We start from the raw sequence: 17,503 nt of genomic DNA, 5'->3' as shown, positions 1-17,503 counted from the left end.
TGAGATAAAAGCGATATGGAAAATCATTATGCATATCATCATGTAAATCAAACCAAACGGAGCTCGCAAAAATTGCTTGAATTGCTACCAATAATCCAAGCATATGTTCGCGAATTTTCTGTGAAACACCGGAGAAAAAGCCAAAACTTGATGTCCTAATATAACCCGACTGTAACACAGACCCTATCAAACTTGACACGGGGATAAAACATTGAAAAAGTTTACCTTGGCTCACATCATTTGAAACCTACATCTTTTTTCTAATATCCTGACAGTCAAATATTAATGGTTTATTAAAAGTTTGTGATGCACCCTTGTATACCCCTTCGTACTGGTGCACCCCATGCATATTTTGGTACACCCAAGGGTGCACCGTGCACACCGGTTGAAGAGCACTGGGCTAGTGTACAAGCCTTTGTCCAAATGGTTTTTATTTACACAAAGGGTTACGAAACTAGCGCAGAAACCACTGAAGAATTCTTAAGCTTGAAGCATGTAGCAACAACCAGAATAAAAACGATGAAACGCGAGTTAGTTGAGAAGGTAATAAATAAAAGATGTCAATCAAAATACAAGGCAACACACGGAAGGTAATGGTTGAAGCAAAAAGCCTAAAGTCCATTGCTACCAAAATCGTTTCGCCAAATAGCAAAACCGTTTTTTGTCCGTTTTTGGCAATAGCGCTTGGATATCGCTAATCAAAAGTTTACGCAATTTTTTTTAGCAGCCATAGGAACAATAATTCAATTTTTTGAATCAGTTGGTAGACAGATTCAAGCTTGGTCTTGGTTCAACGACGCATATTAGAAAAATGAATAAATGTTCTAATCCACAAAATGAAGAACGACATCATTTAGGGTCAAAAACTTTCCGTATATAGTGCAATGATCATAACATACTGGGTCGTCGCTCTGAAGGACAACCGTTAGGGTCAAAACTGTAAATAGTGCAATGTTTGAACGCACTTGGTCAAAACTTTAAAGCGCAAAAGGTTTAAGAGTTATTTGGACATGTCACAAACGCAATTTCAAAATACTTTGTAGCAAATTTATATGGATAAGATTGGCGTATATTTGACTGTTGTTTAACAGCAGTAATTTAACAAGGTAATGTATATGATAATATCCCTCCAAAGACCCATTTTAAAAGGTGTTTTGAAGAATTACATTAAAAGCAGTCACAGTATAGTGCAAAATTGCTGGATTTGAAGTTCGTGTGTTGAAGATAAGATTGTGTGCAGAGGAGAGTGTCTCCTGCACTCTGATCGTCCAATGCTAAAACACGGGGAAACGCCATACCACCCTCTTCTCATGAGGCCTTTCGCCGCTGATGGTTACATACAGCTATTTGTGATTTCACGTTCACAAGCAAGTGTTTATCACCTTTCTGTCGGTACACACGGCGCATTGGACATAGCAGCACCATTGAACTTGACAATTGCACGAACGTCGTATAATTCGCACGTGCGTCGTGTAACCTCTCCCGCAGCAGATACGGTCACAGTCTTTCTTCTTATTGCATATTCGCCCCTTAGTACCGAGGGAGTACTTTGTTTTGGAGCAGTACGACGGAGACGACTCCAGGAACACCATCTCCTTGTTCTTCGGGTTTCCAATTAGCGCATTTTTTCGCTGTTTAGGATTTTCTTGAGGTGGTGGCGTGTGATTTGGTCTGTTGTTAACGTTTGCGTTGTGATGCCGAACCCGTTGTAGCTGAAGTTGCGTAGTCACTGCAAGCCTCTTGTTAGGAGCTCGGCCTCTCCGTATCAGGTTGGGCACTCCATTTGCGTTATTTACCCCACCGACCTTAAATAAACATAGATACTATTAGACTACGATAAAAGCAACTATTGCGCTTGATATTAAAACAACTTCTTACGGTTTTTATGTTAGTCTATTCGTCAATACAATATGTTTTAATAATGTCACAAAAATATTTGGTTACAAAATACTTTGTATGAAGACGAACCATAATCAATTTAAACTACCTGGCTATTGCCTAAATTCAGGAGGCATTTACTATAGCAAACCGTTTTTTTTTAGTTTTTTTTCATCCACTATTTAAGGTTTACGGACGCAGAAAGACTGGAAACACAAAATATCCCTGAGTTTTTGTTACTTTATAAAGGTGTGCATCATAAAGCCTTGAAATTACAACGAAACTTTATTTAATGCAACTTGTTAATGCTATGGGAATTTATGTGTTTGAGGTCGCTTAACCTTTTTACTCAATGAGTCATAAATGGTTTGCGACAAATACAAGCACAAAGCTTAAATGTCCCTACTACAGCGGAAACGGGAGAACCGCTTTATAATATCTCATGTGAAATCAGCCGTTTTGCGTCCCACAAAATGTTACGACATACGTTCCAAGCCATTACACAATGACGTAACCGTCTGGGGCTCGAAGTGATAACTGCTTCAAGTATTTCCTTTTGTACGCAAAAAACGGGGAATAGGTTTTACGATTTCCATACTGTTTTCTAAACTTAATGTAACTTCAAGGACCTTCAAAGTTCTCAGGGTCCTATCTAGACCGGTGCTTAGTTTCTAAACTTTCAGACTAGAAGTACATGAAAAGAATTGACGGTTGATCATGTTCGTTTCAAAGTTTTCTTCAAATTGTTTTTTCTTTTATGCTAATTTATGGCTAAAGTCACCAAGCCTTAAAGACCTAAAAGTTAAGGTGTTACATTATTCAATTTATTTGTGAACTGGTAATAAAAAGAGAGCTAGTGGGTGAAAAATACTGAGCTTTATAATGTACTCACATTTTCTACGTTGTTTTTTGATCTTTTGTGTGGGCTTTAACATGTGTTTTACACTTCTAAGCCAACTAAACGTGATTATTAACGTTCGGAGTCTAAAAGTAACTTATATCTCGATGCAACGATCGTAAGATAAATCGCTCCTGTTACTGTATTAACTTGGCTGCCAATCCAAATTTGCAACCATGATCAATACGCGTACATAACTTGTAAAATCCCAATCACCAGTAATCATGAACACAAATCATATGACATTAGTAATTTTATGACATTACCTTGACAGCTTTATCGTAGGCGCGTTTGACTTTTTTGCCGATCACATCAAACGGAACCATTTTCCTCCAACACGTTTCGGTGGTGCATGATCCCGATACACCGTGGCACTTGCAGGCTTGACCAACGTTTGATTTTACGATCTAAAATAATAAAACAAATAAGTTAATGAAACAAAGTCATCTTTTTTGAAATACGGGTACGTTTAGGCTATTTCTATACATTAAGTATTTTTTTCATTTTTTGTTGCAAAACTATACCCCCCACCAAAAAAAAAAGATATTTCAAAACCATGAGAATCTTTTGTTCACGTTTTTTGATATTGTGTGCAAAAATATCACCAATGTGGTATGTAGCAATGCCATAACTAAAGTATGATGTCTAAAAATGTGTCACTGTTAAATTTTGAAAGAAGCCGATTTAGTGGCACCTCTCAGGCCCGTAACCTCTGCCGTGCCAGGTCAGTGCTGCAAGGTCAAATCGTGCGACCTGAAGTCTTTTTTGTCTTATGACCAGGCACTGTAACACGATTTGCTGTTATTGCTTGTAATTTATGTTACATTGGTAAAAAAGGGCTATTTTGTTCCTTCTTAAAACACACTCGCCTGGTATGTGGCATTGCTCAATTATTCTGGACATTAATTTTATGGAAGATAACCTGTCTGTTATGAATTGAGTATTTGAGTTGAGACAACTTATACAGAAGAATAGTTTAAACAAATTAGGGTTTCCATCCCTTTTCTATTTGGCCATGTTGTTCTTTCTCAACAAACTAAATTTGAAGAAACTTATGGTATTTTATGTTCAGTTTGTCATTTCAAATAGTTCAAAAAGTGTATATCTTGAACATTGGGTGCCAACTTTTCATATATTTTTTCGTTATCGTACGATGACGTGCATCGGACACTCCAAATCTAACCTTAAATCTCAAACTATGTGAGCTATGACGTAGTGGCGGGGCGAAGAACGTACTCACTACGGGAACCGAACGTCACAAATTGAGGAAAGGGTCTTATGAGTGGATGCGTGGATTTGGTGGCTAAACCATTTCCAAATCCAACCTTTGCCATGCTCAAATCCGCGTAATCACGGCACTGTACAGTTGAGTGTCTTCCCTATTGTGCGCGACTTTGCGACCAGACTTCAGGTAAAATTGCGCTGTCATTTAGTGAATAGCCTTCCGAATGTCTGGTATGCAACTGTCTGGAGTTTATTTTGATTTGTTTTCGTGTTGTTAGTTGTCATACCTAATGTCAAAACGTATCAGTCTTCTTCAACATAAAAGTGACGTGCCAATACTATGATAAGTTTGCTGCAGACAGTACACACTCTTTTCGTCCTATAAAGTTTCATCAGTGCAGCTGGTGACAAGATTGGTCTTTTGTGCGAGTTTTGCATTATTGAAAAAGAAAACTACAGCTTCCTAACAAGCCTATGAACTAACATGTTTGATGTATAAGGTTTTGCGATATATACGGTTATGTTGGATTGCTATAGAAACTTTCGCTGACATTACTTATCGGAACGTGCCCAACAAAAATGGGCGATATAGTGTGATCGATTGTCCGAATTTTCGGCAAAGTGGCCACTTGTCACACGTGTAACCACTCCATACTGAATATACACAAATTTTCCTTTGTTTTCATCGCAGCACACGGGATTAAGCGACTGTCCACTTAACACGATACTGGTTTGCTTAGAAGTTTACTTGCCGCGAAAACACTCTCAAGAAAAGCGTTTTCAACAAAGTTTGTTTAGGGTTTTGGGCTTGTTGTTTTAGTCAAGAAGAGATTGAATATTCCATGTTATCAAGTTTTGACGTGTGTCATATCGTATTCTACTGTGAAAAATGTCAATTTCAAAAACTAACATTTGAATGATTTGAGTGTTTTTGAAATGTGGGCCCCTTTTGTGGATTTGGCCCTCGCACGTACAGATTTACACTTACCCTTATTCCAACATCACTGTTGTGTTGATTCACTCTGGCCCGAACATCCTTGTTTCTGTGGCGTGATCGGAGAAATTTGCGCACGAACCGAGCTGCGTATCGTACGTTGTCTCCACATCTAAAAGATATGTACGTTGTAAGGCTTTTTTTTGTAACACCAACGTTTTATTTTGCACATGAACACTATAGAATGTGTTTTTAAAAGCGATATAAAGCACCTAAAACTTATAAAACCATTCAGAAATTGTTACACAAAAATATTCCTAAACCAAAAACACGTATATTTTAAGCAGTTCTAACAAATATTGTAACCCAACAGAATTCTACCCAGCATAAATTCCTGTGCAAACACACTAACAAGTACATCACATAAATTTGGAATGATTAATTAAAACCGGGTATAATTTGTAAACTCACCCGCCCCACATCCACGCTTGGTTTTTAGGCACTCCTGGATAATTTGCTTCACAGGAACATCTGGTGAGATAACCGTTTGCACAAGCTCTCGCAACAGTGTGTGTTAAACCCGCCGAAGAGATGGAATACAAAAATGCGGTCTCCTTTGTCCCTGTAAAGAACAAAAGCGACTCAGTATCAGTATTTTTTTTGCTAAAAAAATGTTTTAAAAAAGTTTATTCCAAAGCTATGAATGTTTGTGTAAAGTAGAGTCATGTTCTTCGACAAAACGCACGGTTCCGATTAAGTATCTTCTTGATTTTTGCGACAATCATAGGTTCACAGAAAGATCTTTTCTGATAGATTAATGACAGTGTGAAAAAAGGCGCTATTTTGCTAATAATAATTTTTTTAAAACAGTTCTGAGGTGACAAAATTTTTGTTCGAAATATGTTTTTAATTTGTCCTTAAGCAATTGTGTAAATTTTAATTTATCATCTTATACTTTGCCTAAAACTATCTATATTAAGCGCAAGAGATACAAATACCAACACAACACAGGCCCTTCCTTCACGCCACTACATCGGCGCTTGCTGTGAAAGGAAATACCGAAAAGAGTTAATTGAAAAATCGTCTTTTAATGAGAGTTAACAATGCGGCGGATGGCGCCTATTATTGACAGTGATGCCACTGTCGTATTGTTCGTCCTCAATCCTTCTTCCCTTCTTTACAACTTATCACTGCAGAGTTGTTTGACAACTTAAATCCTTCCTATATCCCGGGATGTCACATGACTTGCTTTACGTTACGTCAACTAAGACCCAGTTTATGAAGTTTCTGATCTGAATGTTATCAGACCCTACGATCGTTTGATGTGGACAATGTTTTGATTGGTCTAATTCCGTCAACAATCAGATTTTGTTGAGATTTTTTTTATAAATATGTGTAATCGCACACCAAACGTGCTACATCGAACTTTCTCTATATTTACAAGTTTGATTTCAAACTCTCTGTTTTCTCGAATGGGTACAATCAGTCCAATAAGCGTTTACCTGGTTACAGTCTAATCTTTCACTATAGGTTGTTACACAAACTATGTCATCCAATAGTTCAAATGTACGCATGGATGCTTCAGGGCTAATCGCAATTTATGTTCGTCTTAGTAAACTTACTTTTACATACAAGGAGAATTCCACCTTGTTGCCTAAACTATCTTGTTAAACTTCGCATTGCAACGAAACAGAGCGCGGTGCTGTTTTCAGTTACGGGTTATGAACACATTGTTTCTTTCAAATCATTTCAATGCCACCCGGCTCTTGCACCCGTATTGAACGGTGCCAAACACATTTGTTGTGCAGTTTCTGCAAGCACTTAAGCCCCTTTTGCTGTTCGTGTGCTTATTTTGCACACAACTCAAATGTGGGTGGCCTGAACTGCAACATACAGACAAAAAACCTGTGCCATGTAAGAACTGCTTGCGACCTTTGTGTATGTGGAATTTAAGCATGCTTAGAAATCGGTTTACTTTTAGGTCAGTGGTTGTCACATGTTTGACGTAGGTCGTGCTTTGCGGTGTGTTCTCTTAAGACTGCATTGAACCCAATAGGTATTACTTTGTAATCGACGTAGTTAAATTCATTAATCTTATGGTCGGTATAAGCTTTATGATCAGGTATAGTCAAATAGATTGTGTTCGAGTTTTGTAAAATGCTGCGTGTGTGGAGACAGCGTCATCTGGTGTAAATTGGTAAAATAATGTGTTTACTGGTCAAGTTTGTACAAAAATATATTGAGAATAAATCCCTCCATAAATTTTAGTTAAAATTCTTAAAATCTAAAAATCTTTTAGAAACGTGTAACTAGTCGTTGATGGCTTAATCAGATCACATCATTAACGAATTTGTTGTTTAAGTTGCCCAGACGTTACGTTGTGACATTTGGCCCTTGACATTTTAATGGCAAGCATTTCTCTTTTAACACGACCTCTCTTGATGGCGCAAATGCTGAACTGATATACAAGCGATTGGCCAATACCGGGTGGGAAGCGGTGAGACCCACAACCCAACAAGTTCCTATTGATTGCGCGTGTCTTTATCGTTTATTGGCCTGTCGGAAGGAAGTTTTAAATATCAATTAAGGCGCTTGAAATAGATTAGACCACTGACAAACAGCTGTTTAACCACATGTGGTTTGGTATACTTTGTGGTCACGTCAAGAAAACAAGTTTTGTTTGCAGTATTTTGCCATTGTAGCCTTGTTTAAAATACTGATGTGCCGAAATTTGGCGGTAATTTTTAAGAACTATACAGACTTGAGTATTGCTGGATCAAAAACATAAATGTCATAATCCGAGTAGGAGTATGTTCTTCTAAGATTTTAAATGTGACTATTGTTATTATTGTTGTAAAACATGCATCATTGTATACAAGATCCTGCAATTATGTTTTTTGTGAAAAAAATTTTGCTCTTTACAAAACCCACCTTTATCAAGCATCTTGATCCTGGAGCTTCCCAGCGAACAATTCCACTTTTCGTATCTAAACTGATACTGGCATTCGGCCGCGGCTATGTGGGTGGCCTCGCTTAGCACCTGAGGCATCCCTGGGTCTCTTCTACATTTTTTCAACTGGCTCGCAGTCAACGCAAAATTGTTGCACATCCTTCTAGCTGCCCGTCGGTCAATGTTCCGCGGCTCCACCAATGGGGTGAAGTTCCCGAATTTGGACTTCATAAAAGCTGTATAGGATGCGAAGCTATCTTCGTCCAGTCCAAGAAACGGTTCAGAATTCGTAGTGAACCTTGAGGTAGCGTTTTCTGAAGTCCTGTTGGCGGATAATAGAAATTGGTCTGCCACGTATTGTCTTGCATCGTCAAACTGGGCAACACGAGAAGGAATTTGCGCATTGGTAAACGATGTTGACACAATGTAGGAATTCAAGTGAGCTTTGTTTAAGTCCCGTTTCTTTCCACTTTCTCGTTCACTTCTTACTCGTCCAAGATCTCCACTCATAAGCTTAACAATACGCCTGGAAACCTCAGTTCCATTTTTTGATTGTCCGTCAGTTGGATGACGTCGTCGACTCGCCCACGTGGTCTGATGACGTCGGTTGATGGCCGCTTGCGTGTCACGTGGTTGATGAGTATGTGAGGTTACTGTAGATTGGGGGTAACGTCTTGGAGGTCGCTTCCAATCCCCAGGTGAAACTCGTCTTGTGGGGGGTAATGTACTCGACTTCTGTGAATGATGTGTTCGATAGTTTCGTCTGCCTCCGCTTGACGGGACCTAGACCGTATGGTTTCAGTTTCAACTGGATTTAAGAGTTTAGATCAGTGGTTATGTTATAGTTACGTGACGGTATAGATAATAAATTTAGTTTTTTTTACATAGGAGGTAACTGAATTTTTTTCGTTGTTTTTAGAGGTAGCGACAAAAAAGTTTTAGGAACACGCTTTTCTAAACAAAATTCTGATTTTAAAGTGTTTTTTTAGCTTTTGGTTTGCCAATTTATTGAGAGTTTTATTTCGACAAATGCGCGAAATACTTGATGTTGTTTGTTAAAAAGAGTGCGCCTTTGGTTTACAAAAAGCTAAAGAATCCCTTTTAATTAACATATATTGTCGAAAAACAAACGGTATGCTTTTAACATTAAACAACTTGCAGGACCAAATTAAAAACACCTTGTTAGTACCTTTGTGTATTCAGACCTGTAACCATCATGTCCATCGATTTTCGAATAACTGTCTGAAGCTCCTGCAAACAAAAGTACACAGATTAGCATATGGAATCATTTAAATCACAAACCAGTCGCCAAAAATCTACCTTTAGATCGGTCTTTTGGTATTGGACTAAGGTTGACCGGTTTATAATCGCGTGATGGTTCTGGTAAACCTGGGTTCTCTGTGTCTCCGTCAAGGTTAGTTGCAGCCGCCAACGATGAGGCTTGTATGTCCCACAGGTTCCGCAGCTGCCCCTTTCCCGTGAGTCTACAAAATTGAATGAGTTTTAGGGTTGGGGCTACTTATGTCAAAGTTTACAACTGTCACAAAATTGTTCGATTGAGTGGTTAGAGGAAAAATGTTTGTTCTCTTCAAATTACTTTTACATAAGCCCACTAATGCGTGTTTCCTGCAGCGAGGAGAGGTGTTTATTTATGGGCGTAGTTGAAACATAAAATGACTTTAAAGATCACGAACAGATATGTGTTTGTTAGAGATCAATGTAGATAAATTATAGCGTTCTTATATGTGTACCACAATACCAGCAATTCGTAAAACCGAAAAGTAATTACACCAAACAAAACAGCAAAATCTAAATGATGCCATTCTGGTAAATATATAAAATTAATAACCTACTGAAGGTGACCAAAAAGGACGTTGAAACGTCGGTAAAAACAATGTATTTGCGAGAAAAGCATCGTTTAGTTCACATATTAAACAAAAGTAGTTTGTCAGGTATTGTCGTCGACGTGGCCTTCATACAAAAAACTAAACAAAAACATTCTTAACGTACGAAGGATTCGCTTATACCCGCTACAAGAATGTGTCTCTATTTCCGTAGTGAACTAATACGTGCAGTCACAGGACAATCGCCGGCGTCGCTCTTTACTTGCTTTTTCACAAAATGGCGACAAAACCGTCGAGCTTCCCACGACAGAAATGTTGGCAACCAAACAACACCGACTCGCATTGCACCACTGCAGTGAGATTTAATTTAACCAAACAAGGTCTTGATAATAGATGCCACAGCGCCAACCTCAACACTTTCTATAGACTGGTTAAGAAACGAATAAGGAGATTAGATTAACCAGCTGAAAGGCCTTTTCAAGGGGTTCATATGTTAAGTTGGTGTCTGACTTTTTTACTTTGATTTCTGTTTACAGTCTTAGTTTAAATTACCGTTGATCTGTTTTTGTGTTTTCGATCCCAGTGACAAAGAAATGGGCGTAAGGTTGTGCTGCTTGAATGTTGTATGCAAAGTTTCCCTCAAATCAAATTCCACTAATGTTTTTGTTGTTTTAAACAATGCCGTTACTAAAGTTATCCTGTTATTTATTACCGAGCAGTACACAAACTGAACGAAAACTTTACCACCTGCATTCACTTAAATCGAAACACATAGTTTATTTGGCAAGTATTACTTCTTTCATTAATGGACTTTCTATTTATATATACAACATGATATTTAGTAACACTGCCATGTTAGCGCAGTAATGGATAATTAGCCGAAAAACCCTGACATTATTCACGTGAAGTATGATTCATTGTGTTACTTGCCGGCGGATTCACCCCACACCTGTATAGGTGAACTGTAATGATTCTCCACCCACATAGGTTTAACAATGCATTTTAAAACTCATTGGCTGTGGGGCATTGTGCTTTAAAAGGGTTAATACAAAGGAGCTAGCGCCCTGAAACCAAATTTTTACTATTGGTTTATGTGGAACTGATAAAAATGATGCCAGCGCGGATGTTGCTCTTGTTTCACCGCGCAGCCGATTTTCCAAGTCAGCAGAGCGGCAAGAGTTGCGACAAAGCGACCGCGCGCAATTAACATCTCGTAGAAGAAGAGAAAGTAGCGCAGTGTCACTAATGGTCCGTATTAAGGAAGCTTCCTCGCTCGCCTCTGCCCCCGTACATAGTTCCGACCCAGAAAGGTTTGTTGACTAAACAAGCTCGAAATTAGTAAGTAAGCGCGTTACGCAACTTGTTGGACGTTGTATTTTTAACTTTGAAAGTCATTTTTTATGCCTGTCTATTGGCCATGCGTGAAGATTGACTGCACATGTATTCAAATCCGATGAGTAAGAAACTGTGGTGTAATAATGTTAATTTGTTTACTGTTTCCAATGTGACATCACTTATCAGAAATGGAAAATCAGTAACATTCATTAAGGATGGACAAAAACAACTAAGTGTTAAAATTCCCTCATTTCAAACATCTTTTTACCACAAGACATTAAAAAAACACTGGGCTTTGCGTCAGACGAATGGAATTCAGGTAGTATATAATGGAAAAGGATTGCAGGTTATTTGCGGGGTTGTAGGTAATGGCTTTCTGCTAAGCTCCCGCCTTGTCCTACTGTCTTCCTGCACCCTAATGGCCTCGAGTAAGGATAAACAGTGCATGCGCCACAAATGCACTTGTCCTTTGGCTGATACGGCACCTGCGGCCGTTTCTGGCCCTTTATTGGGCCCAAGGTAACCAAAACCCGCTGTAAATTGTTCCTGGTTGGTGGAAACTGACAACAGAACCAAAACACCGCTCGTTTCACGTTACCTAATCGTTCCTCGCGGAAGGCTGGGTGTGCATTGGCATGGAAAGCCGCACGGCTCACCAGAATGTTTGTTAAAGTTTATGTATGTCGCGGACTGGGTGAGTTAGAGCTCGTGGGCGAATATGAAATGTCTCGTCATTTCAGTGTTATCCACGTTATTTATCGATTGGCTGTTTCTCTTTAGCAAGAACTGTTCTCTCAAAACACGTAATGTATAGTTTTTCCGCGCCATGAACTTTGGGCGTTTGAGTGTTTGTGTCTACACATCTAGTTCGCTTTTGGAGTACGGACAACTGCCCACAGGATTTGGTGAATAACTGCATGTTTTGTGCCAAAAACCCGGTCATCATCCTACACGAAACATTGCCCACAAAAGGCGAATCAAATCCTGTCTTTCCCGTCTTTATTGTCGAGGTCCTCAACACCAACATCCACAGTCTAATGCCACAATCCTTATCACAAGTAACTCATTCTTCTCACGCTTAGTAACAAGATTGGCGGATTTGTCTGTTTTCGAGTGAGTGGGCTGTCAAGTGCACCAAACTCCTCTATTTCAGTCTGTTTATAGAACAAGTGATCTCTTATTTGCCAACCCTAACACTAGACCATGTCGTGGGAACGCCATCTAAGACTGATGATCAATTTCCGAGGTCAGAGCCAAGTGATTTATCAGTTGCCAGGATATGATTTCCATCTAGAGGGTGACTTAAAGGTGTTTACATGGAATAATGAAATGAATCGGAGATCAGCAGTGCGAAAACTATAGTAGAAAAGGTTTTATGTCTTCTGTTTTGAAAAAAATAGAATACAACCCTAAATTATCGTACGATTTTGTTTTGAGAATCAAGTACACGTTTTCACAATTGTTACATCAATTCGCTACAAGTGGTTGTAAATTTCAAACGTTTGGATGCGGTTTAAATCCCTTAAAACTTCTTAAACGTAGAAACGCTATCAGCAAGCCATTATGTATTCAATACAATCACACATCGGTGTGTGTGTATGCTGAAATAGTTGTCTGTTTAACAAGTGCTTGATACTATTTCCGTCTGCGAGGTACTCTAAACCAATCTCAGCACGTCAAATGGAAAAGAAGACCCAATAGGAGTGACCGATTTGCTCAAAGGGCGTCATACCGACGCAATCACACACTCAAGGGGCCCCTGAACAGCGCAATTTCAGCCTGTGCAAATAAAAAGTGACGATATACTTTCGAACGATTTTTGGCATGATTGTTCAGCAGCCCTCGCAACAAGTTCTAAATAAAAACTCTTTGTATGTTTTATAACTTTTGAGTTTTGGAATATGTTGGTGATTTGATTTGTTTAAGCGACGCATTGCTGTATGACTAAAATAGCGTCCTAATAGTGCAAGATTATGCGAGTCGTTTGTAGTTAACTTTTTTTGAAATGATAAAGAAAAAATGCTGTTTTTTTTATTGAACTAAAGAAATTACTTGCGTATATATACCTATGTAATTTCCTAATGTGAAGATGTATGAAGTTTGGTTTATTTGGGACCGAAGATTATGGTTACCAAAAACAAACCTATTGGGCTGTACATGCTCACACAAGTCGCTGAATTAATAAATATATTGTAAGTACGTTTGTAGGTATTGGACTGCACAGTGCACAGTGCACAGTGCCTACTACTATTTTAAGTCGTCATAATATATTTTTTTATCGCGTTGGAGTGTACAGAGGTATATTCTCTCTTATTCATTCAGATACCCCGTAGAAAACAAAAGGCGGAAAGTTGTGCGCTTACAACCCATTCATAAATTCAATCACCCCGCCACGGCGAGATGTAACGATTGTAAGACAACTTGTCAACACTGTAAACAAGCGATTAACAAAGGCTTAAACCGTGCTCGACAACCGAACGTTATCTCGAAGCGCTCTTGGAGAGGGTCAGTCGTACCGGTCCTGAAAGTTGGGCAGACACCTCTGTGCCAAATTCCCCCCATGTCTATTCAGCACATCAGCTCCACAACACCACCATAATGGCAACGCATGTTTATGGGCAAGCAGTAACATAAGTCGCGGCTATTGAATTGGTGAAGGAACGCTTAACTATCCCATCGCCCGCTGGCATCAACACAACTTTGATTATGTGCTCTGGCTTAGGTTAAAAAGTGCCTCGCAAAACGTAGAGATTTTTTCGAACACGTATGCGGTAGAAAATGCTAGCAAGGCCTTGCAAGCACAAAAGTGTTTGTCGTTACAATTTGTGGGACACCTGGGTTGTGCCCGCTTGCATAGCGATGTGGGAACAGTGATTGTACGTGTTTAGCGAGCGTGAGCACCACCAACAAACTCAGGTCTACTGTCTCCGTAAACAGCAACTTGCAGCACACAATTTACACAACAGGGCACCTAAAAGGCTCGTGCCATCAGTGCGCTAACTTCAATGGCGACTTTGGCATTACCAACACCACCACAGACTTGTGTAATTGGCAACATAACGTCAGAGCAATGTTATGTGGTCAACGCAATTGACTTTTCGCCCTATAGAAGCTAGCGTAGAGTTATTGGTGCGAATTTGCCTTGCTTACTGATGCTCCCAGTTTACGCTCTGTTTCGTCAAATAATCGCATCTCCCCGCTTCCCATCCATTGTGTCTGGTTATGCGAGCCAATATTTTATGTCAAAGCTATCGTTTTGCGCAAAACGTTGAAAAGTAGATATGCTCAGATTTAAAATTTTCGCATTACCATATTTTTTAAATTAAAATAAATCTGCGAATTTAAACAATTACTCTATTTTTTATCAAGGTTTAGGCGCGATAAAATAATTACCAAATGTCTCACAGCCGACAATTTTTTGACACAGGCTTATTTGATATTTTTGTACATGCCTAAATGGTAATTGATACATACTCATGATAAAGTGGTTGGTTTTACAAATGTTAAGAATTGGTGGTTGCACAAAATGAAAGACCTTCATAATACTGCCCTGTTACAATTAATTTAAATTTAGTAAACTTACCCGAAATATCCATCACAGGATACGATCATCGCAGTAAATTGAACAAAAAGAACTTGCACCACCGTTGAAGTTAACATCTTTTCTCAAGATCAAACTTCTCACAAACAAAACAACCAAAAGGTATATCCCTCAGATTTCCAATTTAAAAAACTCCACTCAATAGAAATAAGTAGTGCAGCAAACTGTTCAGAATGAATTTATTCGTAAGAAAGAAATATCCAACCTCCAGTTCAGCTCGCCTCTTAGACTGAATGATCCCGTTTTTTTTCTTCGTATTCGCTCAGTTGTGAAGACGCGCGTTTATAGCTCAATGCGTCGCCTCTGCCAGGCAGCGTACCGTCACCACGCGCTGAAATCAAGAGTAACCTCGCAGAGAATTTCAAACAATCTGCCTCGGAATTGCTTCCGCCGTCCAAGCTTAAATGATCGAGTCAGTTTCTCACGCGCTCCCGACCGAAATAAAGGCCCCGCGCTGACTTGAGATTGGCACTGAGTGACGTCAGAGCACCGGATGACGTAGGCGGTAAATGTAAAGCGGCAACAGATTTCTTAATCTAATTTCCTTCCACCTGAATTGTTTCTTTTTGTCGTTATCTGTGCCTGCAAAAATGATGCGGTGGTTAATGTGTTTAAAGATACTATTGACACTTGGTATTTGGTTTTGACGATTCATTAAAATATTGAAGTATTTCTTTATTTATTATTTTAGTTCTGAAATTTTCAAGCATTTTAGTTTTATTTCATGGTCCAAAAATTTAAATTTAAGTATACGACTACAGGCCTACTTTTTGGAAAACATAGGACCGAAAATACAGTACTTTGGATATTTCACGCAGACACCTTAACCTGATTTCTGCTTAGTCTTACTCGGCAATTTACCAGCTGGAAGTTTTTATCGCAAACAATTCTGTTGCAAGTACACGAAAGCTCGGACAGGCGTAATACAAAGTCAAATTCGCGTTTGCAGGAAAATAACCGACATTGGGTGTCAGGCTACATCGCTAAGCAAACAAAACTAGATTCCCACGAATCGACCCCTCTTCCGGCGGTGTTATGGTAACATTCCACTTGGTCAAATTCACTAGTACCTCCCTAGCTTACCCCTCACCCTCTCATACTAAAATGACATCATGCACATTTCTGTGCAGTTTTGAAGACCAAGCCTAAGTGCTGCCTTTTTTCACAGTTTTCGCTCGCCTGCACAAAGTGGGTTCCTGAACGAGTTTCGTGCAGTTAAGCGCAACTAACTGAACACACAGTAAGATGCTTTTAGTTTAGACTTAATTAGATGAATAGCTGGGGTCAGCCCTGAAGCGCCGATGCAGCCTACGTCTTGCTCTGTGGTGAATGTTTGGTGTCCGGCTGTTTCTGTGTAACGCCTTCAATGGGCCTATGATTCTAAGATGGCGTACTATGATTTCTAAGGTGCTTCTAGTATTATTTTTTTTGAAATTTCTTGACAACACTAATCGAACCTGTCTGTGTACGTTACTAAAAAACTTCTGACCAGTCATTTTAGTAGCCACACGACCTATTTTTATGGGATTAAACTGGCTACTGAAGAACAAATAAGTCGTAGATATGTTATCTCGACACCACAAACAACCAGTCGCCAACAACACAAACATTTTTTATTTCTACAGCAAACTGTTCGCGCCGCTATACTTTCGATTAATCGCGTTTTAATTTTTAAACAAATATGACTAGCTTTGTCGAGCCGGGCAAAAGTTATGAATCAGCCTGTATTTTTGCTGCGTGGCTGTTGCCGGGCGCCAAACACAATATATTTGCTAATATGCGCTTGTTGCGAAATCCAGAAATAAACAATCAAAGCGATTGATTAATTTGTTTTCTTGCAAACATTTGGGCCATTAACTTTAATACAGCAAAAGTTAAAACGTTGTAATAAAGCAAGTCTTCACTGCATACAATTTTCTGACAATTTCGTGTTTTAATTATATGAAAGTTATATCAAACTGCACAAATATATTGTGAACTGTAGCTATTCTTAACAAGAGTTTAAATTTGGATTAAGTGCTGAACTGTTCACTTTGGTTAGGGCTGTTTTGCTTGGTAAATTGAATTGATTGTCAAGTCTACATAAACATCCCTTTCCTTGTTACGGATATGCGTGTTTAGAGAACGAAACTGAATCAGTAATTGAGACCAAATGTTTCCTACTGCAAAGCGTTTCTGAATTTCTGACACAGTTTCATTACGTCAAAAATGTACTTTGAAGTGTTAGCGTATTTTTGCGCAATTTTTGTGCAATAAATTACAACGTCATTTACAGAATTGGTCCGAAAATTCTAACCTTCGACGGCCTATACTTTTTGAAAATCGAAATTTTAACAAATAATATGCAGTGTTTGTTTAAAGCTGTTACTAAATGCATCGGCGGTGTTTGGCAAGTTTGTGCATGCTTAATATCTCCTTGGTATCAATATTTGCTGTAATGTTTTTTTGCGTGATTTAAAAAAATACCAGGTTGTTTTTGCATGTTTACGAATATTACACCATACGGAGTCAACCAAAAACTTTCGTTGGAAAAATTCGTTGGCCTTATCTTAGTCATTGTGCTTGGGGATAAACTAGCATTCACTCGTAAACCCGTTAACAATGCGACGCTTCCAATCTAAATCCCATCACCGGACGGGAAAAAAATACGGCCAATGTTTGGCGCAGAATTGGGGTGAAATAGTTTTGCCTCCCTCACTAATAGTCATTACTAACTGGCACAACTGTAAGCCTAGACAACTGAATACATCTCCAATTATGGACTATTAGAGAAATTTCGGGATTAGTTCCTTTGTTGTACCGGCGTTTCCCTCTGTGACGTAATATTGGGGTTTGCACG

The 17,503-nt window shown here is 39.0% G+C and overlaps 1 protein-coding gene across 1 annotated transcript; it reads right to left on the bottom strand.

The window, feature by feature from the left end:
- Window positions 1-414: 414 nt before the first annotated feature.
- On the bottom strand, window positions 415-15,278 carry LOC145205015 (protein Wnt-9a-like). The gene is made up of 8 exons (XM_080077637.1): window positions 14,647-15,278; window positions 9,205-9,368; window positions 9,074-9,135; window positions 7,866-8,667; window positions 5,406-5,556; window positions 4,989-5,106; window positions 3,043-3,183; window positions 415-1,805 (listed from the first exon to the last, which is right to left on the bottom strand). Exons 1-8 carry the CDS (start codon window positions 14,721-14,723, stop codon window positions 1,362-1,364), a joined length of 1,959 nt encoding a protein of 652 aa, XP_079933763.1. The 5' UTR covers window positions 14,724-15,278; the 3' UTR covers window positions 415-1,361.
- Window positions 15,279-17,503: the final 2,225 nt, after the last annotated feature.

This window comes from Phallusia mammillata, chromosome 8 (genome assembly GCF_965637545.1).
Source record: "Phallusia mammillata chromosome 8, kaPhaMamm4.hap1.1, whole genome shotgun sequence".
Classification (NCBI taxonomy): Eukaryota; Metazoa; Chordata; class Ascidiacea; order Phlebobranchia; family Ascidiidae; genus Phallusia; species Phallusia mammillata.
Note: the sequence above shows the minus strand (reverse complement) of the source record. Positions and strands in the feature narration are given on the sequence as shown.

Coding starts and splice junctions, on each gene's coding strand:
- LOC145205015 (XM_080077637.1), bottom strand. CDS start 14,723: ATGTTAACTTCAACGGTGGTGCAAGTTCTTTTTGTTCAATTTACTGCG. Junction 8,668..9,073: donor ACAGGTCTGAATACACAAAG/GTACTAACAAGG, acceptor CATACGGTCTAG/GTCCCGTCAAGCGGAGGCAG. Junction 3,184..4,988: donor ACAGTGATGTTGGAATAAGG/GTAAGTGTAAAT, acceptor TTATTATTTTAG/ATCGTAAAATCAAACGTTGG.